This window comes from Branchiostoma floridae, chromosome 1 (assembly GCF_000003815.2).
Source record: "Branchiostoma floridae strain S238N-H82 chromosome 1, Bfl_VNyyK, whole genome shotgun sequence".
Taxonomy (NCBI): domain Eukaryota; kingdom Metazoa; phylum Chordata; class Leptocardii; order Amphioxiformes; family Branchiostomatidae; genus Branchiostoma; species Branchiostoma floridae.
The window spans coordinates 7001553-7028745 of NC_049979.1; the positions used below are offsets into that span (position 1 = coordinate 7001553).

At 41.3% G+C, this 27193-nt stretch overlaps 1 protein-coding gene across 2 annotated transcripts in view; it reads left to right on the plus strand.

Moving 5' to 3' along the window:
- The window catches only part of LOC118427263 (protein Smaug homolog 1-like), a 48197-nt gene that overhangs the window by 18806 nt on the left and 2198 nt on the right, over positions 1-27193 (plus strand). The window contains exons 2-11 of one of the 2 annotated variants that reach the window (XM_035836946.1): positions 9582-10139; positions 12561-12806; positions 21378-21461; positions 22293-22489; positions 23074-23305; positions 23931-24016; positions 24445-24557; positions 25485-25713; positions 26362-26446; positions 27033-27116. In XM_035836946.1, the coding sequence (XP_035692839.1) occupies positions 9582-10139; positions 12561-12806; positions 21378-21461; positions 22293-22489; positions 23074-23305; positions 23931-24016; positions 24445-24557; positions 25485-25713; positions 26362-26446; positions 27033-27116 (1914 nt within the window). The remainder of the gene's footprint in view (positions 1-9581; positions 10140-12560; positions 12807-21377; positions 21462-22292; positions 22490-23073; positions 23306-23930; positions 24017-24444; positions 24558-25484; positions 25714-26361; positions 26447-27032; positions 27117-27193) is intronic. The other variant, XM_035836953.1, reaches the window with a different exon arrangement.

The following is a 27193-nucleotide window of genomic DNA, read 5'->3' on the forward strand; positions in this document are numbered from 1 at the left end:
CATTTTCTTTTCTTTTTTGTTATGACCATCATCTGTAAAAACGTCTTACCCCTCACAATCACATGTTGAACAATATACAAGCTGAACTAAGACAACCCCCCTTCTCATCCAGGTACCTCCCCAGTGGGTTGTCTATTGACAGGTGCACCCACACACAAGCCAGTAGCTAATCATAGCTGGTATGCACAGTTGGGGTCCCTGCTGAATGAACATTTCAGCTCCTGAATGAAACTTTGCCCATCTTGGGTATGAATGAAGGAGGCCCACTGCTGGCCTTGCACACTGCCAGACTCCCCTGAGGAGCTTAGATTTCAAAGTACATCCTGACCCCACAATCTCACTAATCCATTTACCACAGATGTTGGGGTCTAATCTCTAATGCCTATGATGTGCCCTTTATTGGGTGTATATTGTCCTTTTTGTGAACAATTATGTGTTTACTTTATTGTGGTAAATCACAGATGAACAGGTTTTTCTTACAGGAGTGATAGTCAAGCAAGGCTTAGTTGTAAGTAATTAGATGTAGATGATAATGGAGTGAAAATTAGCAATGTAAACAGTGTTATTATATGTTTGGGTAGTTTTAACATATTAGAAGCACATATGTTAGCGATACAGCCTATACCTAACAAACATTTTGTGCCTCACACCAGATAAAACTTGAGATTTATCAGGGGTGTGCATCGTCAATGTTTTTATCCTTCTTTCATGGGATAGCTAAAGAGAAACTGTGGACTATAAAATGATGGCTGGAACAGACAGCAGGAAAGAGATATGTGGAGAGGACAGAAGAGACTCAGGAGATATAAAAAAGTATAATACGGCTGTATGCCAGGCTAGGAAGGAAACTGTGCCCTCCAGCTTGTCTGTCCTTTTCTTACTGATTATATGTGCATTTACCAATATGAACATGTTTGTATCAATAATCCACAAAATTGGATTTTTTGTGCATTTTGTTTATTTAGATGATAAGACAATAGATATCATCATGTGTTGATAGGCTGATTTTATTAACTTATCATATTCTCATACATGTTATCAGTCCACTTCCTTTGGTAGCCCCAAGTGACAAGTGATCTGGGATAAACTTTGTTTTGATTTATGGAGGAAATTAGTGTCTAGAGATCTGCAGATGATTATTTTGGTTTTCACATTTTCACATTGTGTTGTAAACAAGGAGGCCAGAAACTGCAAAAATGTGCTTGTTCATTTTGTATACGGGTATACAGTATCATATGATACCCTCTTCACGATCAGGGAGGGCATATTAGCCTGGGTACCATTCTACTGGGGCTAGGGCATATGGTTGCAAAAAGGAAAAATCTACAAGACTGAGACCAACCAATCACAGCAGTTGGATCAATTGCGTCTTTCTCATTGAATGATGGATCAAACCAGGGCTGTCTCCAGCTTTTAATTTTTTCCATCCAACTCATAGTTTGGTAATTTTTGTCATTAGATCTGTCATTTTGATCTGATGAAAATACATTTTCATCTATTCTATTCCATGCCATGAAGTTCATTTTTTTTGGACAGATGGAGTGAATTTTTTCTGCCCCAACAAGCGCTTTTCCATCCTAGGACCAAAACCCAAATGGCCATGGTTAGCAGTGGGAACATTTCCACCCCACTGGTTCCTGAGTTGGCAGGACAAGGTCACCATCTTCTAACACTGGTGATAGGAAGAGGAACAAGGTCATTCATTCTAGCAACATGCTGAATGGTCACGACTAAAGCTTTGACAAACAGCTACTTGTACCCAGTTCGCTCTGTGAGATCTTACGGATTCATCCAGGTTTAGAAGGGCACAGTGCATAGGTCTTGGCCCTCCCCACATTCTACCTGTCAAATGAGTTTTAGTTTTGAGCAATGATCTCGTCCTCCTCTCTTCTTCGCAAGTTCCGAAAAGAGCTCCACTTCCTGTCTATGTACACAAGGACAAACACGGGAATAGAGTAGTTGCTACCGTCAAGCAAACGGCTGGCATTTATTGCCATCAACACGCAAGATGGCAAGGCTACGAATGATCTGGGATGGTGACTGGTGATAGGGGAGGGGAGGAGAGTGTGGGGGGATGGGGTAGGGGGTGGACTACGTGTACACTGACAGGAAATGGTACATCTTCTTTCCTCCTGTTACTCCAAGGAGCTTTTATCAACTTGGTTACTCCAACTGAAATATTTTCTATCATCAGGAAGTTTTCTTTCAGTCAGTGAAACTTTACCACTAGCATCAAGGGTTTTTAACTTGAAAGTTCATCTGTGTTGGTAGAAGTCATTATAGAACTATTTTAACTGTAATTTCCAACACAAAAATTGGATTGTTCATTCCTTGACAAAGACTGGTGCTGTTCAGTCGAAAAAATCTGGGTGAGTCCAATTTTTCTGTTGGATATTACAGTTAAACTAGTTCCATAATCAAGTTTTTTTTTCAATGACATGTTTTTGGAGTGTACCAGCGAATGATTGATCTTCATATCTTTCACCTTTAACCCCAGACAATTAAAGAGCCGATAATTACCTCTGGGGGAGGGCCCAGGAGAGGGTATCAATGAGATAAATCTATACCGCTGACCTTCACAGGTATAAATAAGTAAACATGCTGGTCATTCTTGAAGGAAACGTTGATTAAGCAGTTTGTGTTTTGTATGACCTTTGCTGTTGTTACATAACAGAGCTGGGTTCCTGATTAAGGATGTCCCTCGGGTTTATCGCTCTGGCTTTGTTTGGATAAACCTGGAGTTGAAGGATACTTGCCACACTTAAGCTGCTTGTATGAAACCATCCACTTAGTCTGCTTAGCTGTGCTAATACTATCTCTTCTCTAGAGTATAACTGTTACTAACTATCAGAATATTTGTAAGATGACTATCCCAAAAACAAGATATTACAGTTCATACTATAGAGGCCTAAGTGTGTAATCTTAGCATTCAGTGTGACTTTAACCTGCGTTTACATTTATGTGTCGGCGGACATAAGGAAGCTGCGTTTACATTTATGCAAATTCAGGCTTTTTCGATTCATTATTTTTAACACTCAATAATGAGTTCATATGGTTTCTTTCTTTGATTTCCATTTCTTTCCCAGTGGGGGTGTAAAGAGCTCAGATACGTCTAGTTAGTCACACACGTATGTTGATAATAACTGGTTTGAAATAACAAGATTTATGCATTAGAAACGGCTGCTGTGCCCTTATGACAGGTTTACCGGACTCATTTGAACCTGGTCTATGTCAACCCCTCTACGTTGTAAGGGAAGATTTGGTGAGCGCGGCTGCTTTGTTGAGGAAGGAGAATCTTTACAGCATCTTGGCTGGCGTGCCTACAGGTGGCTTCTTCATCATAGAATAGAAAGTTTGCACATTGAAAGATAAGGAGCCTCCATCTGATACAGCCACTGAAGAAATGAATGTGAAGCAATTCCTCCCCAGGAACACAATACCAGTAATATATCAACACTTATCTCTCTGAATTGTGCTGAGAATTCAAATCCTCAAAGGTGCTGTGTGGTATAGATTCTAACATCACCATTTTCCACACAGGCTAATAGTCCTGCATGTGCCTTGGGACTTGAAGCTCTCTGGTAAGCAAGTGCACTTGCTGCTCAGGTGCTTGATTAGGGACTACTACACTTAAGAGATGGAAATCCCTGCTTTCACCAACACTTCAGGGGTTGAGAAGGGTGCCAGTCAATAAAACACTTTCGTGGTATCAGAAACATGGCAGGTGGAATTAAATGTTGTTATATGTCGATAATCACTACATCTAGTTCCATGAGGGATTTGGGTGATCGCGATGATAAGCACGCCTGTCTGTCTGCCTGCCCCTCTCCGATTGATTTTTGAACACTCAAATTTTCTGCATCGAATATTCATATAAACAAAGGAGTTGTGTGAAATGAGGCTAAATCATTTGGAACCCCTCCTGAAGGTGTGATAAGGGATGATAAACCGCTCATGTAGCCATCCAGATAGGATCTGCCACACATAAGGAAGCTGCCCATTTGGCATTTAGGAAGTAATCTAAATTCCCTTCTGGCTGGAACTTCAAACGTAAGTCAGAACTCCGGCAGAGATGCTATATCCACTTACTGTGACGTGATTACACACGTCTAATCAAACACTTAGGTAAAGCTTGGTTAGTTAGTTTAGCTCGTCTTGGCTTGTCAACTACGGCTTTATACCTATAACTCTACCCAGGGCTCGAAATACCACCTGCATATGCAGGTTAGTGCATGTAACATTGGAGCTGTGCAGGTATTTCTGGTGTCAACCTGCACCTAACTTGCACTAGTCCATGTACCGGGTTTTATACATGAATGTCCTGTGATGTAATTGTAAAGGGATTGTTATTAGCTGCATTTAATGTTACCACATATATAAAGTATAAAAGAAAAAATACCAATGGTTCCTGAACAATTTTAGTATGATCCATACTTCCTAAATTCAGAGTGGTGCAGGTAAAATTTGTCTGGTGCAGGTATGCAGAAAAAAGTATTTCAAGCGCTGATGTAGGTACACAGCCCTGTTCTCATTGGCTTCTCTCTAGCATCGCAGGTGAAGTCATGCAACGAGGAGTCTTGTGATTGTGCTATTTATAGCCCTAGATGATGAGATTACAAGTAGCTGGTGCACAGAAGAATGCATGCAGCATACATATAATCCTGGATGCAAGCAGGAAGAAGCTGATGTATTGGTCTTGAAGAGGCAGTCACTATCTAGTTAAAATTCATTGAGAATTCATTCAAATTTACATATACTTGTAGCTGTTTGGTTGTATATTGGTGTTTTGTCATTGCAATCAGTTGTCTTTCCTTATTGTTTTAAGGAAAGGGTTTGTGGTCCCATTGAGGTTATAATCCAAAGGCAAAGCACATATCAACATCCACCTGTTACATCCATCCCATTGTTTGGAATTTTTTCAGAAGTGAAATATCCTCCCATTACTAGCTAAAACATATGAAAACAAAATGTTAAATTCTTGGATTGGATCTGTTCTGTACTATGCAGTGATCACCACTCCGCAAACATTGCAGACATCCTAGATCATTGCATGGACATGCTCTTACCTCATTCAGATTAATCAGAGTGTAGCCAGGGGTGGCTGCTGCCATGTTTGGTACTGACACCAGTACACAACTGCCTTCACAGCTCTTTGTGACTGGAAACACATGCCCCCATACATAATGAGTGTCGGTTGTTGTTTGGTTGCGCTAGTGTACAAGGATGACAATGAAATTAAAGCTGTAGTCTATAAGTAGTGGTTGTATTTTATTGCCATGCACTGTTTACAGAAAATACAGGTCATGTTGTGTGCAGTTGGGCTGTGATTGTCTTACATGGTCTGTAGTTGATATTTAAAACTCCAGACATTCACCATGACACATTTTTGCAAGACAAATGGTTGAGAAATATTCTAGTCAAGAGTCATAAAACAAGCTTTAGCACAATCAAAAAAATGAAGGAGATTCCATTTAGCTTTAAAAATGATGGAGGTAGGAGAACAATGTTTATTCATTAATGAAGTTTCCACAGTATAAACTTAAATGCTTCTTTGGTGCAGCTATAAATAACAAGCGTGAATGAGCAGAAAATATTACACGAATTGGTATGAAAATTCTAGTCCCAGGGGCAAGTTTGAGTGGGAGTTATGGAGTAGGATTGCGGCTGTCTTCTTTGTATTAGCTATGGTTTAATAACTTTTATCTGACAGCTGCAGCTATTTCAGCATTACAAGTTGTAATTATATTGATCGATCTGTATCTTGAGACAGACATTATTTCACGTATGCATACCCTCTATAGTACAGGCATGATACTGTGCGCCTGTCAAAAACGATACAAATCAGGAAGGAAATTAGATACAGTAGAATTGCTGGAGTATTGAAGGTACTGGGTGCAATATAGATGTGTCAGATACATGTAATTGGAGTGACTTTGAAATTGAAATTTTGCTTTATCTTACACAGACAACAGTTTTTGCAGTATGTTTTACAGGATAACCATGGGTGTCCTGAACAGTGAAGTCACCATGTCATATGCTCAGCAGGGTTTGTCTCATAACCCTCTCGTATTACCAGACCTATGGCCCCTCTTATATTTTTATGCTGGGTGAAATGTCGAGTCCATATGCTGACTTGGATAATAAGGACAACTTTGCTGCATATTAGTAGTATTCCTCATGAATGATGAAGAGATTTTTCCTGTATTTGAAATGGTGAGGCCCAGTAGCAGAGTGCTGGGTAAAATGTCAAGTCCATATGGTGAGCTGGATAATAGAGACAACTGATTTTTCTGCTAATGTTGTTCATCATTTTTTTCCTGTGTTTGAAATGGGGAGGCTCAGTAGCGCAGTGTCATCAGTTTTGTTTGTTTACACATGTACACACCACCATCAATCATAACAGTTCCTCCATATCACAGTAAATTATCACCCAAACAATGCCTGGGGCCAATCTTCTAAACTTATCAAATATATACATGTGAGAAACAATTCCAGGAACAGTAAGATTTCCAGAGTAGATAAGACATGTTTGAAGTGCCATCCCATCTTTTACTTTCTTGTGAATCTTTTCAAATGTCAACAGCCTAAGTACATAAAGGATGACGAGAATTCAGGAATATATACCATCTGTTCTCTTCCCCAGTTAAGGGACTAGGCTGATGTTTATTGTAGATCCCCTGTTACCAGAGTTGCTGTATCAATGTCCCAAGTTGTCCCACCCTTTTACCATCTGTCTCTCATCCACCTTTATTGATACCCCATCCTACATGGCTGAGAGCACATGAGGAGTGGCTGCATGGCTAAGAAGACATCCCCTCCTAAGACCTGCCCACCAAGGATATCCCCTGAGTGTTTTACAATTAGGATGAGCAGAGATAAGGGATCACAGGAACCTACCTTGGGAAATAATGTCACAAACCAAAGGATTAGACAGGAGGTGTGAATTACTAAGCTCCTACCAAGTGATTAGTGTAATGGCCATCTCCTATTGTAAAACCTGGATACTGAAATATCCACAGTCCGTTATTGTCACCTTATCAAGATGGTGTGAAGTGATGTGTAAGTATGGATGGGCTTCCTTTAATTTACTGGTAACTTGATGATAAAGCAGAAAACACAGATTGTAGAATGATTACAGCAGTGGACTACTTATTTCTCTGGTGCAATCCAATGATAATGTTAGGAAGTTGGCATTTGCCAGGTATTACTTATCAGATCTGCTATGACAAAGTTTGAAGATTGAGTGAGAAGTTCCTCCATGCATTTCTGTGGACAGTATGTCCCCTCATCCCTCCATTTTGCAGGCCAACATCCTCCTCAATCAATTTCCTTAGGATAGGAAAATGTCTTATAGCTGCTAAATGGTTAAAGTCAGAGTGAAGAGAAACATGTACACCTGCACATTTTCTTTGCCAAAAAAAGCAAACACTGGCACAATTACAAGAGTTTATGCTATGTCAGTAATACACGCCAGCTTCAAGGACTTCAAGTGGGTGCACAGAATCTAGCAAACATGTGGTTACAGAGCCAATAGTGCACCTGAAAAAAGCCAGTAACTCTGCTGTACACCTTAAAGTAATTAGTCTCCCATATATGTACAAGAAACCAGGGATCCCTACAATCAGTCCCTTTAATATACTGTAATTCCTGAAATTTTCGTGTTGGTTTTATGTTTACAGTATTGGCAGTGACTGCCTCATTGAGAATGTGACACCGCCTGTGTTTCCATTACCGTTACATTTTGCGAGTATAGCACTATTCCAAACTGAAAACCACTGCAAACACTCCATTTTTCCTTGCTGCAAAATTAAATCCTTGCAAACTGAAACACGTTTACAGTAACCTACAGATACTGTACCTTCACCAGATCACAGGAGAGACAGATGGGGTGTGGTTAGGGTCAAGTGACCCTGGAGACAAGCCAGGGGCAGCCTTGTGGTCTGACAACAGCCGCCCCTAAACACACACTTATGTTCCGAATTAGTCAGGTAAACTAGGTGGTTTTCTGTCTGTCACTGGACCTTTGGTTTAGCCTGGTATCCAACCATATTATAGCTCCCAAGTCTCTTGTTGCAGAGAGGACAGAAGAGACTCTTGGTCTTGAGGTATAATACAGCTGGATACCAGGCTAACTTTGGTTATCCAGGAAGTTTTGTAAACTAGGTGGTTTTCTGTCTGTCACTAGAGCTTTGGTTATCCTGGAGGTTCAGGATGGTAACAGTGTCCCAGGTAAACAAGCATAACAAAATGATTATCTTTATCAATCATCGATTGTGATGAGTGTACCAGATACAGACTTATCAATGCCTTGAGATGGTTACTTCATGGGATGAATCCAATACATGTATCATTACATCAGATCTGTCCTCTACGTGTGATCATTTAGTGCTTTGAAGTTGCTTTGATTTTGGTGAGCCATGGGCTTTACCCATCCACATGCCTGCAGGAAGGGACTGGGAGACAGACCTTGGATCCAGCTGATGGAATTTATCTCATTAAGAAGACAAATGTCAGTTGTGGTGGGGTCAAGGGCAGTGATTACTTGAACAAGATGGTAGCAGCTAAACTGGTGTTATCCTGTAAACAGTACCAGCTTCCTTCCCGGTAGCCTTGGGGCTGTGTATGTTCTGTTAGAAACATTCTGTGCATTGTTTGTGGTGAGTTATGGTTCATGTCTAGTTTCCTCATTCCTAGATGGCAATCAAGCAGCCATGTTCAGGGCTGCACGGAAATGAATTTTTTGTTTCCGTCTGGCAGGTCTACATCGCTTGCTCTGCCACTTGTGTTACATATATAGATATGTTTTGAAACAAATAACCACAGAAGTGGCATTTTGGCCACATTTCTGCTTGAAACAAATAACCACTGAAGTGGCATTTTAGCCACATTTCTGCTTGACTGGGGGATTCTGGTCTAGCCTTGTCTCAAGATGTTAACTGATTTCCACTGAAGAAGATATTTCTAACTTGTTTGATTACGTCCTCTGGAAATCCCTAAACTGAAATGAAAGTAGGAAACAAATTGGACAAAAAATTGTGATGACATTTATTTGCAAATAGTTTTTCGAAAACAGATGAAAATTGATGTGCAAGCAGATGTAATCAAGCCGTTGTGGCCTAATCCACAAATAACCATGTCTGAAAGTCCTAATTGTTTAAGAAAATGTTAGAGCATTGCAGCGTCCTTTTCAGATGGCTCTTTGAAGTCTTTCATAATCTTTCGCTAGTTGAATATGCAGAATTAGGGACTCTGGCTACGAAGGTGTTCAATGTTGTTATCGTTGAGTGCTGGGACACATTTTGGAGATCATTGCCTATTAGGGTACTGTCAAAAGCAGCACTGACCGGGATACAATTCGAATTACTGGTAGATTCTTGATATAAGTGTCGTACGTCATGACTATATTCCAAAACCAGACCTGTATTGATGATAAAGGTCATGGTATCCTCATGCCTCAAGGCTAATTGCAAGGGACCACACAGAAATGATAATGTAAAAAGGTGAAAAAAATGTCTAGTATCTTAAGCTATCTATTTGTAATCTGTATAATAACACAGATCCTCTCCCTTGTGTTTCCACAGTGTACCTGAGCTGCCTGTCCAATGAGCCCAAGGAGAGTGTTGTCTCCCAGTTGCTGTCCAGACTGCCCCTGCTCAAGCCCGGGAATGCCGACGCCAAGGCCGAATACATGAAACTGCTGCCCAAGATACTGGCAGACTCGATCGAACATGGACGCCATTTGGAAGAGAGCCGACAGCTTCTGTCGTATTCGCTCATCCACCCCGCCATCAGCAACGAGGAGCGCAGCTCGCTGGCGCTGTGGCTGACGCATCTGGAGCAGCGGTCGTCGGCGCTCGAGAACCAGCAGAACGGCGGCACCCACCACGACAGTATCAGCCCCGGGGACCAGACCCAGTACGGCTACCCAGCCGACCTGTCCTACCAGGGCAACGGCTTCCACGGCCAGAAGGACTTCCAGGGCGGCCGGATAAACGGCTGGCGCAACCAGCGGGACTCTGGGATCGTCAGCAGCTGGCAGGACCTGTCTGGCGGGATGGGCGGGTTCATACCGGGCAACCACGCACCTGTGCAGAAAACCTTCTCAGGGCCGGCCAACATGAACCCCTCCAACAACCAGGGTAGGTCAGACTGAAGCAGAGGTGTGGGGGCGCAAGAAGTAGAATAATTGAAAGTGCCCCAGAACAGTAACAAGCTGCTTGGAGGCACAAAATCGAATCATTTCAAAGTCTCACCAAGAGCTACAAACGAAATATCAATGGAATCAGTTCAGGCCCTCTTAAATTATGCTATTCTGAAGTATTCATCCATATACATCCACACATACATAACCGCAAATGCTACCGAAAACATTACCTTCTTGACGAAGGTAAAAATCATGTTGCACTCATGTACATGAAAGTCTTGAAACTTTGTAGAGAAGAATATTATGTCACCACTCGCAAGCAAAGATGAATGATAGTCCTTCTGGTACTTGCAGCCATTTAGAAATCATTCCATTGAGTCTGTTGTACCTAGTACAGTCAAACCTGTCACTGTTTTGGCACAATTACAAGAAATCTGTCTGCCAAAACTGTGTCAGTCTTAGCAAGTTGAATAAGGTGAAATACTACTCTCAATATTCCAATATTGAACTCAAGCAAACAAGTGTTTGAAAGACATCAATTGCCAAACCATCAATGCCAGTACATGTACTTGGAACCTGTAACAAGCAAGAACGATAAACCCCAAGTTCTTGAAAGTTGTCAAGATCAAAACACAGCCCAGAAAACTTACCTCAAAGTTTAGGGATTTCTCTTGCCTGCGAGAGAGTTGACCCAGAATGATCTCCTTGTAATGGAAACTGCCAGCTTCAAAACCTAGCACCATGATAGGCACAGATGGCAGTAGTATCTTTGGGAACATAATCTTCCACAAACTCTGGTGTACACATGTCCTGGCCCCAGTGAGGTCAGACCTCCATGAAACTGAAATTCTAGAGTAAGCATCGCATTGGTGAAGCCACAGTCTTACGCTCATGCATGGCATGCAATGTAAAGCTCTTTATGTGTGGAGGGTTTTTCTAAAGGCATGAGCGAAGCCTATCTATGTATAATTAGTTTGTTGGAGTTTTACCTGAAAAGTTTGTAGATGCACCTCAAGCTCACCCCTCCACCTCAGTAGTTATTGTGTTCAATCCAAGCAATAACTCATAAATGAGAATCAGAAAAAAAAGGATCATTTGGGCAACTTATTTTTGGTTGTAAAATATTTACTGATGGAGAGAGAATTTATAACAGTTTTAGGGCATCAAAGCTGCTTGTCCTTTTGGGTGGGCCATTTTACTTCCCAGGATAATCTGAGAATGAAAGTATCCATGCTACCCTTTTGATGGGTTTCAGAGGATCGTGTATCTGATCTTCCTGAGGCCATGTGGTGATATCAGCACAAATCTGAGCTCTGGGTTAGCTCTGGGTTGACATTTTGTTTTGGATGAACCCAGAGACATACTTAGTGTAGTGGGTGTGGTGGCGGCTTAGGTACTGTATGTGCACTCACACAAGAGCAGTCTTGTTATTTAATGTACATTGTCCCCTTTTGCCATCACAGGGACAACCTACCTTAGATTACCGTTCTTTCATTTATACATGTAATAACTCTTCAACATTCTACATTCAATATGTAGATTAATTACGGTTTAGAACTTAAAATGTTAGAGTCCAGATCAGGTAGCAGTAACAATATAATCACAGATGTTACAAGCAGCCTAATATTGAAGGCAAAACTATCAACAATTGAACCACATAAACTTACTGTAAACTAGGTAGATATGAAGTTTTTTTATTAATTAATATTCACACTTAAAAAGGAATGACACCTTTTATCTGTTCCGTGATTTTGTGCATGTGAGACTGCCTGTGCTGAAGCAACATGTTCTATTAGTCCTGTTTCACTCAATTTTGGGGAAAGCTGATGTGATTTTTGGCATGTACATCTTTCAGACTGTACATGTCTGCTGAGCTGAACAATCATTTTGAGTCTTTTTTAATTTTTTTAAATTTTATTTATTCATCTTTAGGGTGACCTTCACCTTCAGTTGACGTAACTGATTTCCAAGGGAGCCCAGTACAAAATAAGTCATGACAAATCAAGAAAATCATTACCAACACAGGATTGAATAAATGGAGTGCACAATAATACAAATACTACAGTCAGTCCTTTTTCACTCAATTTTGGGGAAAGCTGATTATCAACCACACCCTGATCAGGGCTCAGGGTGCACCCAAATATTTTCTTAAGTTTATGTACGGTATGTAAAGATATCAAAGTATACTAGTATACATCATATTCTTGAGATCTAAGTGTTAGAAAGATGATAAAAATGTCTGTCATAGTACTTGAAGAATTTGATAGCTTGTAATTAAGTTTTATTATTAGGTTATTACTTAAATTTAAGTTTATAAGCGGGGTTCACCAGTGCACCTAATCCCAAAAATGAATTTCGAGCCCTGCTGATGTTTGATTTTTGACACCCTGATGTTTGATTTTTGTGTCCCTGACAGCCATGGGGATGCACCAGCGCCTCCGGAGGAGCAACTCCCTGACCCCGCCCACCTCCATCCCCATCCAGCCCGACTGGGCCGCGCAGGACGACGTGAACAAGAGCCGATCGGGGTCGCTGCAGGTGGACCACGCCCCGCTGTCCCCGCAGAGCAGCGTGGCCTCCTCGGGCAGCGCGGGCAGCGGCGGAGACAACTGTGACGAGCCGCAGAGAAACACCTTCAACGAGGAGGGCAGTGGCATGAAAGGTAGGTCTGAAGTTCTGCTTAGATGCTGAGTGGAAGAGCACCTGTCAAACAGTTTTCTTCATACCTGAATCTGAGAGTGAGAAAAGTGGTGAAAATGCCAAAACCTGGTTTAGGCCACACCAAGTTTATCTCTTGCTTCTCGGATATTTTCAGAAAAGAATTGAATTGACAGGTCAAAAAGCTCTGGGGTGAGGATATACGGCATGAAAGGTAGGTCTGAAGTAGTAAGCACATTACAGGCAACATAATCACATTACAGGCAACATCATCTTCACCAAGGTGAAGGCAGTCGCCTCAACTAAAAGAAGAAGAAGTTCTAGATAGATGCAAAGTGGAAAGCACCTTACCTGAACCTTAGAACAAGATACATTACAGGTAACGAGATCTTTATAGGCAACATAATCTTCACCAAGGTGAAGGCAGTTGCCTCAACTGAAAGAAGAAGAAGTTCTAGATAGATAGTAAGTGGAAAACACCTTACCTGAACCTTAGAACAAGACACATTACAGGCAACATAATCTTTATAGCCAACATAATCTTCACCAAGCTGAAGGCGGTTGCCTCAACTCAAAGAAGAAGTTCTAGATAGAGACTGATTGGAGAAGCACCTGACATGAAGCTGAGAGAGAAAAGTGTTGAAATTACCGAAACCATTTGCATGCCAAAATAAGAAAATGGATACACACAGTTACAACCATCAAGTCACTGTACATACTGCAGTGGTGCAAACCATCACATTTTGCGACCAGAGAAAAGTAGCTATAGCCTAGGTCAAAGATGTGTATGTAAATTGGGTGCCGAAGTATGAGGAATGATTTGGCCATGTCTGCCACAATGGTAGCACCTCCCTGCGACATCCGACAGGGTATCTAGAGGCCGCCTTGCAGTATTTTGTTAAAACTTGAACCCAGACAGGTAAACATGCTGTGTATTATCCTGGCATTGTGAGGTGGCGTCCATGGCTGTCAGTTTGTCACAAAAAAACATCCTCCTCCAATGTTTTAAGAAAGGATGTCTCTAAGGGCCTCTTCATGCATGCCCCCTCACCAATCTTTGTACTTAAATGTGACTTTCACAGCAGTAGTGAGGGAGTGTAAGAGTTAGGATTTGCAGCAAATCTCAAACTTTGCTGTGACCTTCACCCTAACAGTCCCCAGATCCATTGATGAGATGAAAAGTAGTGTGGGAGATTTGAAGTTTAGCCTCTTTGCTGACGTTTCCTATGATTTACCAAGGAACAAATCCTCCATCTTTTGTAACTTTTGAGAAGATCCCAGATTTATGTTCAAAACATTTACTGTGCGCTCTAAGGACTCAAGGAAAATCTATTGGCGATATTTAGTGGCTTAGGAACTGCGGAAAATAAGCACTTTAAACCAGCATGCAGGGAACTGTTTTCTGTGGGGGAACTCTTGTTATGGTGATTGCGTGTCAGCACAATTTGTCCACAGCAGATAGATGCCGTAGAATTTGATATAAGCAGGATGACAGTTGTCTGGCCTTTTTCCTCTGTTTTCACTGAAGATGTTGAATTATTTAAGATAAGCTGCAGCCAGAAGACAGATGTGTTGTGGAGCCAAAAGGGCTGATGGTATGAGTGGTGCCTATCTGTACCTCTCTGATTTGATTTCTGCATGTAGACAGTGCTGCAGAGAGATGCTCCAGAGATTGTGGGGTGCCCTCAGTGCCAGCCCCAAAATAAGCTTGCTTTTCACAAATGTGCAGAGGCTTGGCATCCTGATAGGATTGTTAGGCTCACCATGAACAGCAATGAGAACAGTAGAAGGTGAAGAAGTACATGTACATGTGTATCTCTTTGACCCCAGATATCATCAGTTTTCACTCCGATTCTTGTTTTTCCCCCGTCCAGACACGTCCCACTGGTAAAGGAAATATGTTTGGGTCTGCAGCTAGCTGTAGCTCATCGAATATACCTTCAGTGGATAAGAACAGACTTTGTGCTATTCAAGTAAATATACATGTAGTTATTTCGATATCATGAGAAAGCTTGTTCAGTCAGGTATGCAAATGAGGTAAACAACCACCAGCAACAGGTGTATTATACAAAACCCTTCATCCTCATCTTGGTTGTCACAGCAGTAATGCTAATTGTCGAATGTTTGAAGTAGGAACATCACAAAAAGACTAAATCCGTGAAAAACATGCTACATGTGTGTTGATGATTATCGTTCTCAGTACCCATCTTCAGCACCATTCAACAGTACAGTTAAAAAGTCTGAGAACTTCAATCAGTTCAATCACTGAGGCTCCACAGGCCATCCTCCGTGTGTGTCTTTTGATAATCAAGAGTCCATGCTGGGTTTTTGGATGACCATAACATGTGTTTTGAACTGCCAAGCCAAAGATAAAGACAGAAATTCTCAGAGACTTCTGTAGAGCCAGATACCTGTTGTTATTGCTCAGCCACAAGAGGAACGGAGCTCTGTAGGTCTGGAAGGCAAACACTACTTTGCCAGCCTTCTCAGACACTTGTTGAATACAAACGAGATCAGGGAGCACCAGGCTTTTACTTGCTGCCAGCCTACAGTCAGAAATCTATATGAAGATCCTTCCCTTCTATAGCAGTACTTGTTATGTTCACCAGTAGATGAGAAGATCTATCGAGAAGTAGCTATACATAGGGAGAACAAACCATTAGAACTGAGCATCTAACGAGGCGGAGTCCTCTCCCCAGAGTCCCCAGTGAATTTTGCCTCCATACAGGCAGTTCTAGGAAAGAACTTCTGAGGTATAACACCCCACATGGGAGACATTACATGCATAGCTGCCCCTCGTGTGATAGTTGAGGCAAGGGGCAAATATTCCTCTCTAATAAATGTTTGTGTGTGTGGCTGCCATTAGAATTGTGATGATAAATATCAATTTCACAGTGAAATGATAATCAGCCTCCCAGGGAAAATCAGGTAGGCTAGGTAATGATCACTGGACATATTGAAATCAATGGAAATACTGATGGGAGAAAGTGTTTCCTATAGATTTGAGTAGGTAGGTCTAAAAGAAAAAGAGACGTCGCAGAATTTGAGTAGTTGAACTTCTGTGGCATTTTTATATACACAGAACACCAGACAGAGGATGTCTCTTCCCTGTAGGGTGACTGGTTTTCTGTTGATTGGAGTGGCTGGAACATGCGGGTGGGCACGTGTTCCCTCCTGCTTGTACAGAGGTTAGGCAAACACAGATGGAGGGAGGGAGACAAGCCTAAGCTTGTGATAATTCTGTGTACAGAAACAACAGCATGATTCACAAGAATTCTCAACTGGGCTGGTCTCCTGCCAGAGTTTTACAGCTGCACTAGTCTCCAGCCAAGGTTCTGTTAACATTAATGTCTCCCCCAGGACGTTGTTGCACTCCCAATCAGTTCTTGTTCTATCTAACCTTACTATGGTATGGCATAAGACTTCCATATGTTTTCAGACTTGCCAAATTTTGTTTTGTCTTGTCACATTTTACCATTTCTTATAATTCTAGGTGGGAATGATTTTCCTCAGGTGAATGTGGTTGTGGTCCATATAGATAGAAAAGGATTTCTGTTAAACTGATGAGATGTATCTGAGGAGATGTATCTTTAAGTCAGCTCATTACAGATAGTTTGAAGGAAAATCACATGCAATGACATATAGATCATGAAAGCTATCATTACAAGAGGAAACTAGACTAAATTTTCCCTGATACACCTTAAACAGCTGCTGGATTGGAAGGAGGTGCAGTAGACTGGAAAATTGAGTGAGCAGCAAAAGGTTGTTCTATCGGAACGATGTAACAGTGAGGAAGCTGAAAATAAATTGAGTGTTACTGACACTTTTATGTTCATTCAAGGGGTCCACCAGAAGTTTTAGAATTTCCAATTTTCTTAATTCTCCTACAAAGTTACAAATGAAATCACTGTTTTATTGAACCGTTCTGTCAACTATAAAGGACATTGGGCATATTGTGTTTTATCAGCCATGCCTGGATTCTCCTGGACATTAAATGCTGGAATGTAGGTCAATTGTCCAAGGGCATGGAAGGGGATCAGAGACAATGGTGATATAGAAATTATTGGCAAGGATTTTATCTCGTTAAAAAGTAATTCAGTAACATTTAGAAACAGGTTTCTCATCAGTACTTTAACCAGGATTGGGCAAGCATTTTAATTAGAAGTTCAACGGTTGATAAGTCCCCTTTCATGCCCTCATGGTATTGGAATTGCCTGAGACAGATTTTCATGCCCTCAATAATTGATGAGGGGTTTAATGTGGTTTTAAGTGTCAGATGAGGTGAGTCTTTCTTTGGAGTATGATCTGACACCAGTCAAGTGTAACACACAAACAGGCTGTGCAATCAGTGTAGGTACGGGGCTAGAAACACTGTTTTCTGCTTACCTGCACTGGTGCAGGTAAAATTGAAAGTCATCTGCACCAGACAAATCTTACCTGCACCACTCTGAATATTTAGGAAGTATGGTTCATGCTAAAAATTTTCAGGAACCATTGCTATTTTTTCTTTTATACTTCATGGTGGTAACAGTCAATGCAGCTGGTAACAATCCATATACAGCGACATTATAGGACATTTATGTATAAAACCCAGTACATGGACCAGTGCAGGTTAGGTGCAGGTACATTGTAGACACCAGAAATACCTGCACAGCTCCAATTCTACCTGCACTAACCTGCATATGCAGGTGGTATTTCGAGCCCTGAGGTAGCATCATACAGTAGTTCATAGTAAGGAGGCTATGCAGAAATTTCTCATTTGGTGAAACTTAAATTTTAGCTGATTATCTCTGCAATTTATATGTTCCCTTGTCACATTGTTTCTAATTAAAACAGAAATATCATAGAATCCACTGAGCAAATATTTTCGATGATAATCACAAAGAAACATGTCCATTTTTATAACACCATCATTACTGATGTAACAGTTAGAATTTTGTGCTGCTACACCTGTAGACTGCTGAATGCTGGGACCAAAAGGAAATGTATGATTGTGTAGCATATCCACTACGCATACGTTGTATATGTGCCTGTCTTCTATGCTACCTGATTAGTCTGAGCCACACGCTGTTGGAATACTGCTTTCCTCTGATGTCATGGCTCGCGAATGCATGTCGTCACTGGAGAGCAATCAAGAAATAGTGTTATACAGGAAGAATTGCTGGTATGGAAAATGGTATGCATGTACGGGGGACAACATCTTGTTTTTCAGATCTGTCCCAGAAATGATGTTCCCCTTTCCAAGAAGTATCTCTTGGTTCGTAGAAGCAATAAACACATCTTACTAGTTCCAGGTACTGATAGAATATTTTATGCTCTTAATGTGTAGTCTGTATAAAGGTGGTTCAATCCTGAATGATTCTCCTCTAGGGCAGGGGTATGGAAAACAGAGTTACTAGTAATGACCTCTGTCCTTTTTGAAAGAAGTAAGTGACTGTGAAAGAAACTGGGTACAGCTGGCATTCCACAGATGACTGTGCCTCTGATACCATCACCTTAACCCTGACCTGGGGCCTTCTCATTCTTAACTCAACCTTACCTGATAGGTACAAGGTTCAGATGCAGAATCAAGTCTTACTGATCTAATCACTCTATCTAGGAAATGTTGCAACCTTAAGTAAGATGTAGGGTGATGAGGATGACATGGGTAGTAACCCTGACATATGGAGATTGTTATATAAATGATAAGGAATGATATTCACATTTTTCACCTCTCTGACAAATATGAAAGGTTAGCTACTTTGTAGTGTTCACACTCTCTTTCCTCGGATATTGAACGTTTGGGTTGCATAAAGCCAAAATAATTTACATGTAGTAAAAATTGATTGGTGGCACCATATTGGGTCGCCTGCATTCGTGTTTGTCATGCAGCTTCTGCAGTTATGCACCCAAATACATGTAGGACTCAGTGTGCACACAAGACAGGAAGTAAGATTAAAAACAGAATCAGATCTCTGAATATATTATATAAACATAATTGATTTAACTGTGGTATCCTGGTAATTGAAGCGCTAAAATTGATAAATGAAATATATCCATTTTCTGCCAAGCACATGTACTTGGTATGACTAACATGGATTGTACCGCTTAAATGTGCATTAAATTGTTGTACTGATCCAATGCATACATGAAATGTTTCTCTGTGATAAGACTAGTAATTTTCACATCTCAGTGTGTTACTTTACAGAGGAAAACGAGCTGCCCAGGTAGTCTAGTCACATCAGACTACCTGCAGTTTCACGGAAATTCGAATAATTGATGTTTTCTGATGTAATTACATGTAAAAGGTAAAATTAGAAGCACCAAAATCTTGAAATGTGTTTTCCAAACATTTGTGGCTTACATTACAAAATACTTGTTGATAAGAATTTTAAGCTTACAAGAACAACATGTTTGCCACTGACATTCCTCAAATTATCCAAGGGTAGTGTGTATCAGTCAGAAAAATGTCTTGTTGTTTGCAGCTCCAGCGTTATTGAGATTGTAGGACATCCTGGATGAATATCGCATCCCTGTGCAGGAAATGTACTGCTAAACATGGTCAAGGGTACACGGTGGGGGAGGGTCTGTATCAAATGCCTGACCAGACTAATAACATAGTTGACCTTTCAATCAGGCACTGCTTTAGAGGCCTTAGCTGTTGTGATGGCATCTACATAGGGAAGGTTCACTTGCGGCTTAGACGGGTTGTTACTTCTTTCTTAATGCTTAAGCTATCAATGTCATGATGCAAGTATCTCTACACAGTGAAGTAAAAAGAACTAATAGATTTTGCAAAATGTCGCGAAATAAAGGGGACGACTGCTTTAGATACTGGTACAATGAGATTTTTCATGTCGTGCCACCAGTGTAGCGTAAATGGGAAATATCAATTTTGCATCTATATATTTCATCAAGATTATATGCAATTAACAGATTGTAATGTTTGCCTAAAGGAATTCCCAATCTTCTTACATGTTGCTCAGATTGATGGGGGAATATTACATTGTTGTTCCACGGAATTATTTTATCATCCTGCTTTTTGCCTGAATTGTTGTACATGTTAGAAACTGTTACATATTGTAGGTTGGAAGGTAAAGGACAATCGCATTTCCGCAAGAAATACCACCATCTACCCGATTGTCCTGTCCTGAAAATTATGGGTTGGTTCTTTTGATTGCTCGGCATCTCGCTAGGAGGAGAAGAAACGGTTGGCCCCACTTCCCTTGAAGGAAGGTGAAGCCTAGATCCATTCATCTTCTGTAATTATAGGTTGCCTGGCAGAGGAATGTGGGACTTGTAAGTCTGCTGGGTCAGGATGTGGACTCTTAGTCATGTAAATCATGCATCCATTCATGAGGAGAGCGCGGCCAGTTCATTCAGACTCCAGGGCAGTCCAGGACCACAGGGCCTGCGGAGATCCCCCTTTCCCACATACGCCGGTGTGGGAGACTCAGGCTGGGACATTCCCAGGCTAGTACAGGAAACTGTCCAACTGACGAGGGACTGAACACCAGTACAGCACACTTAGATGAGTCATGTGGAGATGGCTTCAGGATTAGATCAGAGGGGGGATAACTGATAAGTAGGGGGCGCTGAACAAAAGCAGAAACAGGAATCTTAGGAAAATGAGGAGTTAAGTGATATGATAAGAGTGAATATTAATGATTGATGATGTTGCCTTGTGTAATGTCTGACAATCAAATCAGATCGTTTCTTGAGGTGGTGTTCGTTTTTGAGGAAGACAAACTCTTATTGCATCTGACTGTCAAAAGGTCAAGCTTCTTAAAACATGTCGCCTACGGGCTTTCGAATATTTACCAACTTGATACGGCCTCGTCTTTGCCTTATATAGCAAGCACCAGGGTGTGATGCCAAGTAACCACACACGAGCTAACACCATCATACTACATGGCAGAGGAATTCTAATCCTGCCCTGTCCTGGCTAGGCCATGCTGACTGAATAGTTTGCTTAACATCCTTGTTGATTCTGGCTCACTCTGTTCCTCAGAAGGGTATTGATTCATACCTGTGATTCACAACATTTCTGTGTGAAACATGTGTAGAAGGGACTGAAACATCAGGACACTTATTGCTCTAATTAAAAAAGAAATTCAAGTAAAGTGATAAATTGTGATAGAATCGCATACAGATTGGGAGAGAATGAGATCAAGAACCAACCCTTAATATCCTCTGTGCTGGTAAAGGATTACCTGGATGAGCTTCTCATTTTGTTTTAATCAAGAATGCATCTGATGCTGAATGATGATATTGCTGGTTAACATAACGCATTTATGTTGTCACCAATCATGCACTCACGCAGAAAAAAATGTGCAGAGTTATGTTTGTTGAATTGCTACTGTATTAAGGAAATAAAAGCTTTGGATGAGTGGATACAAAAAAATGTATTATGTGACAGTAAAACAGAAGAATAAACCTGATTTGTTCCATGTGTCATTTGACTAATGAACTAATACAAAAACAGGTGATGTAGAGTAATGAATGTGATTGAGCTGATTGATGAAGTATTGCAGGTAAGAGCGCTGCAGCATGTCTGCCATGTCTGACACTGCTGTACATTGTTTCTCACACATAGATGTCCCAACCTGGCTGAAAAGGCCCTGGCAGCACAACTATTCACCATTCTTCTCTCAGCATGAGAATAGACTGCAATCACAAGGTAAAAATGGGATGTTGGAGAGCAAGGGAACCATCTAGTAGGGCTGTTAATATGTTGGAAATAATATATAGCTCTTCGGGTATTGTTAAAACCTGACAGGTTGTCTTTTTAACATTAAAATGTTGTAAAACGTAACAAAGCTTTGTAGTTTTCTATTTCTCTGTTTTAAATCACCTCCTCCCATATCAAACCCCCTACCTCACCCTCAGTCAGTCAGTGAGATTCCCTTCATCCCCTAAATCTGCTTTGTCTAATTTTTATCTAATTCACATCGATTTGTTATTTGATTCTGAATTTTGTAATCTTCCCTTAGTCATCAGTATGTTGTAAATAATTCCTAGTCTGTCTCTGCTCCATTGCTTTAAGCAGAATGTCCTCTGAGTGTTGCTGAGCTTGTGCTGTCAATCTGTCCTATCTCTCTAATATTTTTGCTGTCATCATGCTGTAATGCATAAGAAATGCAAGCCACTTACAAATGACCACTTACAAATACAATTAAAATCCCAACAATTTCGAGTTAAGCTCTGAAAGTTCCCTTGTTCTCCCTAGCAAAAACCTTGGGCTCCCCTTAACTTCCTACACCCCCCTGGAGAAAATTTTTTAAAAATCTCCAAATGTGATGTCCCATGTTGTCATCCCCCAGAACTGGTCAGAAGTACTTTGTCAGTAAAGAACATTTGTTTTTAATGTGGTGTTGTGGTCCAGTGGGGGTATGTGTCAGAGTTTGGAATACCATTAGGGGGTGTGCTGAAGTTTGGAACAGCCCAGCACAGGTGAGTACTCGCACGACGGCACAGCTAGATCACGTGTCTGTTCCCCCCCTCCCTGCAGACGTTCCTGCCTGGCTGAAGAGCCTGCGTCTGCACAAGTACGCCCCGCTGTTCTCTCAGCTGACGTACGATGAGATGATGAACCTGACAGAGGAGCAGCTGGAGGCGCAGGGCGTGACCAAGGGGGCGCGGCACAAGATCGTCCTCAGCATCCAGAAGCTGAAGGAGAGACAGACTGTCCTGCAGCAGCTGGAGAAGGTGATGATCATAAGTTATATGGAGTTTATGTTACAATTTTAAAACTCTATTTCCGTACACAAAATAAAGCGCTTACCAACAAGCTTTCAATCAGTCCTCTGATCCTCATCAAGTTGAAATGACCCAAAGCCTAAGTCACACATCCAGACCATCACAGATGAACTTACATTCAAGTATATGGAGATTCTTAACATTGAGCTGGCTGTAACAGTAACATTCAGGGAAAACTGGTTGTCAGATGTTCTGTGGTACCACAACGGTCAAATTGTTAGGCTAAGGGATAGATGCGATGAGAGATGATGAGATTGACTTACTTAGAGAACATTTAGAACATTGACTTAGAGAACATTAAGCTGAACCATTTCTTTGGTTGGGATCTTAAAATCAAAAGAAAGCCATACACATTCATATAGATGAGTCCTCCTATTGGTATGGGGGGAAAAAGAGTTCTGTTAGATTTACCACAATGTTTTCTGACATGAACTTCGATGCTGGGCCATGAGCAAATGAATGTTTTCTAGCATGGTCATACACATGTACATGTAGGTAGCACTTTCAAACTCACCATCCATTCCTCCTTGCAGGACATTCTGGAGCTGGGGAACCTGCGCAGCGCTCTGCTGGAGCTGAAGTCCATGCTCATCACCCCCATCAAGCCTTACACCCCCCTGGCAGACTCCCCCTCCTCTGCAGACGAGGGCAGTGACGAGAAGTCCCCCCCACCCTCCCCGGCGGCCACGACAGACGGGGAGTCGTCCACAGTACCCATCCCAGAGGGGGACCTTCCGGGACAGTTCACCAGGGTCATGGGGAAAGGTGGGACGTTTTTACAGGACATTGCTGTTAGAAAAAGGGTGGCACAGCACATATGCACCAACGTTTTATAACAGAACATTGCTGTTAGAGTAAGGGTGGCAAAGCACATCTGTACCAAACCCAAAAGGTCTTCCTGTCTTCAATGTATTTTTAAATACTTAAAAGTACATTATGACATGTGACAACCCCTGCATGGTATACACAGGAAAATACTAGTATATTAAAGAATGTCTAGATGCTAGTAATCCCTCCAATGATTGTAAAAGACCATTTTCATCCCATACTATGCATCCTTGTACCAAGTAGATTAGCCTCATAGAACTGTAGTTATGTAGAGTAGATGCCATGCTTTGTACCTTGTACAATTGTTGCGCAATAATAAAGATATTATTATTGTAAAAATGGAACAACTGTAGAACTATTTCTGAGGTTCATTAACATCCCACAATCCTTTAGTGAGATGAATGGGATATCAAGATATTTTTTGGAGCAAAACAATAAGGAGATGTGAAGTATGTTGGAAACTTACAGGAGGAACGTTGTCGATTATGATATGTTTGTGAGTTCTTCTGTTCTTCCACCCACGAGTACCAATGGCTTTGTTTTTGACACTATTTTTCTGCAGCTTGCACACAGTTGCTGGTTTCCCGGCCTGATGACGAGAATGTCAACCTGTATTTGCAGCTCATAGATAAAACGTTGATCCATGAGGTGAGAGGAGAAAAAAACCTGAAAATGTGGAATTGAAGTTAGCCTTGTACTTGTTGTATTCATGCCATCTAGCAAGATAGCATGTAAGTGCAGAAATGTTTGAATAGATGTTTGCCACTTAAGTATTTAAATGAAAATGCCACATTTAACCTACCATTGTTGCTTTGATAGACCAAACCTTTGTCTGTCTAGCAGTTTTATTATTGCGTGATGTTGTTTACCTAATTGGCCTTCAATTGGTACATTGTAACTTCATTAGCCCCACAACCTTGCCAATGCCTTTCTCGGCTTTAAATGCACATGCAAATTTACCTCATACTTGAAGGTCATCAACTTCAGTCAACCAGTGGTCTTGTGTTCTTCAGTATATGCATACTAGCTGGTGAGTTTGAGTATGAATTTATTTGTTTGTTTATTTTCCAACTAAGGCGTTCACGAACACCCAGAAGAAGAGACTGTTGTCATGGAAACAGCAGGTCCAGAAGCTCTTGAGAAACTTCCCCAGAAGAAGCAGCATGGACAGTGGGAGACAGCCCAGAGGGTGAGGAAACAGGCTCCTGTGTTTACCTGAGACTTTATTAGAAAATCCATTACTGACATGCCCTAGGCCACGCCACTAATCTTCCTGGACTTCACACATAGATAACATACATACATTGCCAAAAAGACGTTTCGGATAGAATCCACTATCCTTCGTCAGTGACACTGAGGATAGTGGATTCTATCCGAAACGTCTGACCGTTTCAAAACCATATCCAGTTGCTTGAGTAACTACTTTTTGGCGTATCTTATTACCTGGATGTCTAACCTACATCGACGTATACATACATTGGTCAATATTTACAAACATCAATTAAAAACAGTCGTGCCATCAATATATACACAATACAATGTACATAAAATGAACAGTCAGTACATGGTATATATACAATACGCAAGTCATGGAACAGCCAAGATCATTTTTGGATCCTGTTCACCTGTATTTTAAAAATTTAGCTAAAGGAGCCTTATGGAAGACTTTATTCACCTGAAATTAGTTGTGAGTTAAACATGTACATGGAGTTAGAAATTGAACGAAAAACAAAAATTGATAATGTTACTGAACAGATGTTACAACAGTGTTCTAGCCAGCCTGAAATTTTTTCCGTCCCCCATGGATATTGATTGGAAATTCTGTCGAAGGCGCGATGATCCTAGGGAGGTACAGGGCCATGCTCTCCAGGAACAGTTTGAAATCTGGACCCTTTAAAATGCTACTACTATTTGTTTTATTTGTGAGGGAGGGTAAATTTTGCTGGTAGACTCAGCTGGGTTCAATTGATATATGGCAATTTTGGTCCATCACAGAGGACAAAATTGGGCAAAATTTTGTCAATGGACGGAAGGACAGACACTGGCTGGAACACTGACATATACCATGATTCACATTTTTCTGAACTTATACACAATCATTGCCTTTCCTACCCAGTTGGGGCCCCCAGCACGGCAACACCTTCCCGAACACCTACAGTATGTTCGGAGGTGTGGGATCCTTCGCAACAGCTGGTTCTGTTGCTGGGCAACGAGGACCACGCCCGCAGTTCCCTCGGCGCCAGAGTTACGGGGGCACCAAGGTGGGCATGATGGGAGGCGGTCCCCCGGCCAACCTGAGAACGATGAGTAACCCCACGGATGGGCCGTACAGAAAGCAGGATCAGGTGGGTCTTACAAGGTCTCGGTAGTGCCATCACAATGAGACAATTTTCTTTCAAACTGTTGTGTCCAGATACATGTAAGTTGCAGCATGATGGAACCATGCATGAATTAAATGTTTTTGATAGTTTTTTTTTCTTCCATATGGCAAGGAGATGATTGTAGTTTGTATACAGTAGAATCAAGGCATCCACCTTTCTCACACGGCGGCCATGATAGATCTAAAACAAGTTCAATGAGGCAAACAAAAGACTGCCCATCATCATTTAGCAATTCAAGGAATGATAGCATGGAAATAAGAAAATCGACCAATAAGAGAAGGGCAGCATGTCCGTCAAATATTTGCATTATTATGTTTTTATTTTGCATCTCTTAAGGGACTATGGGATCAGTCTATGCTACTCTAAATTGCTACATATGTCAGTGCATAAAACTAGTTGTAATATTTATCATTTGATCGTATATTGTGAAAATTTGTGTGGTTTGGGGCAAAAATAAATGGGAGCTGGTTTTAGAAATAAGTTTTGTCTGTTTGCCTCACTCTCACCTCGCCTTCGATCTATCATGGCTGCTGGTGAGAAAGGTGTATTGATGATGTTTATGCTGAGAAGTGCTGAAGGTTAAGATTGTTGTGCCTAATTTGCCCTGTACAGATGCAGAGAGCCCATGCCACAGTCCAGAGAACAAAGTCTGCCCCTGTCAGACCATCACAGCCATCCTTCATGTTCCCCAGACAAGGTAATGATCACCAGCTCTGTAACCTGCCACTGTCCCACAGACATGCCACTGATAATGATGTGGAATATAATCTTTTCACATCTATAGAATAGCGCTGTCACCATCACCTTCCATTTCAGTATTACCTTCAAGAAGGAGGCTCGCTTCTGTCGACAGTTTATGTTTGTGTGATCACACCAATATCCTTTGGATGGATGTGTTTGAATTTTGGGCTTGTTTGTAGTTATTGAGGTACCAATGATATGCCATTGATATAGATGTGGAGTATAATCTTTTCACATTCATAGAATAGGGCTGTCACCATCTCCATATTTTCACTACGTCATGTCAACACACATATCTTAAGATCTTTTTGATGGATATATTTTCGCCGTGGTCAGAATCAGCATGCCTTCTGTAAGCTGATTTTGACCACGGCTTCAATGGACAAAAGACCATCACAATGGTCCATTGTCCTACACGTAAGTATATACAAATTCTATATTTTGCATATGTTTAGAGTTATTGAGGTACCAATAAAACATGGCAATTTTGAGTACCATTAACACATTTAACAGTATGTTTTGACATGTGTTTTCCCCTCCAGACTACTCAGTGGCTGCAGATCCCACAGAGATCAACAACCGCCTGGAGTCCCTGTGTCTGAGCATGACAGAACACGCATTAGCAGGTATGAGATGGGCTGTGTGATAGCTGATATCTGTCCCTGTTTAGCTTTCAGTATGTGATATCTGATATCAGTGTCTG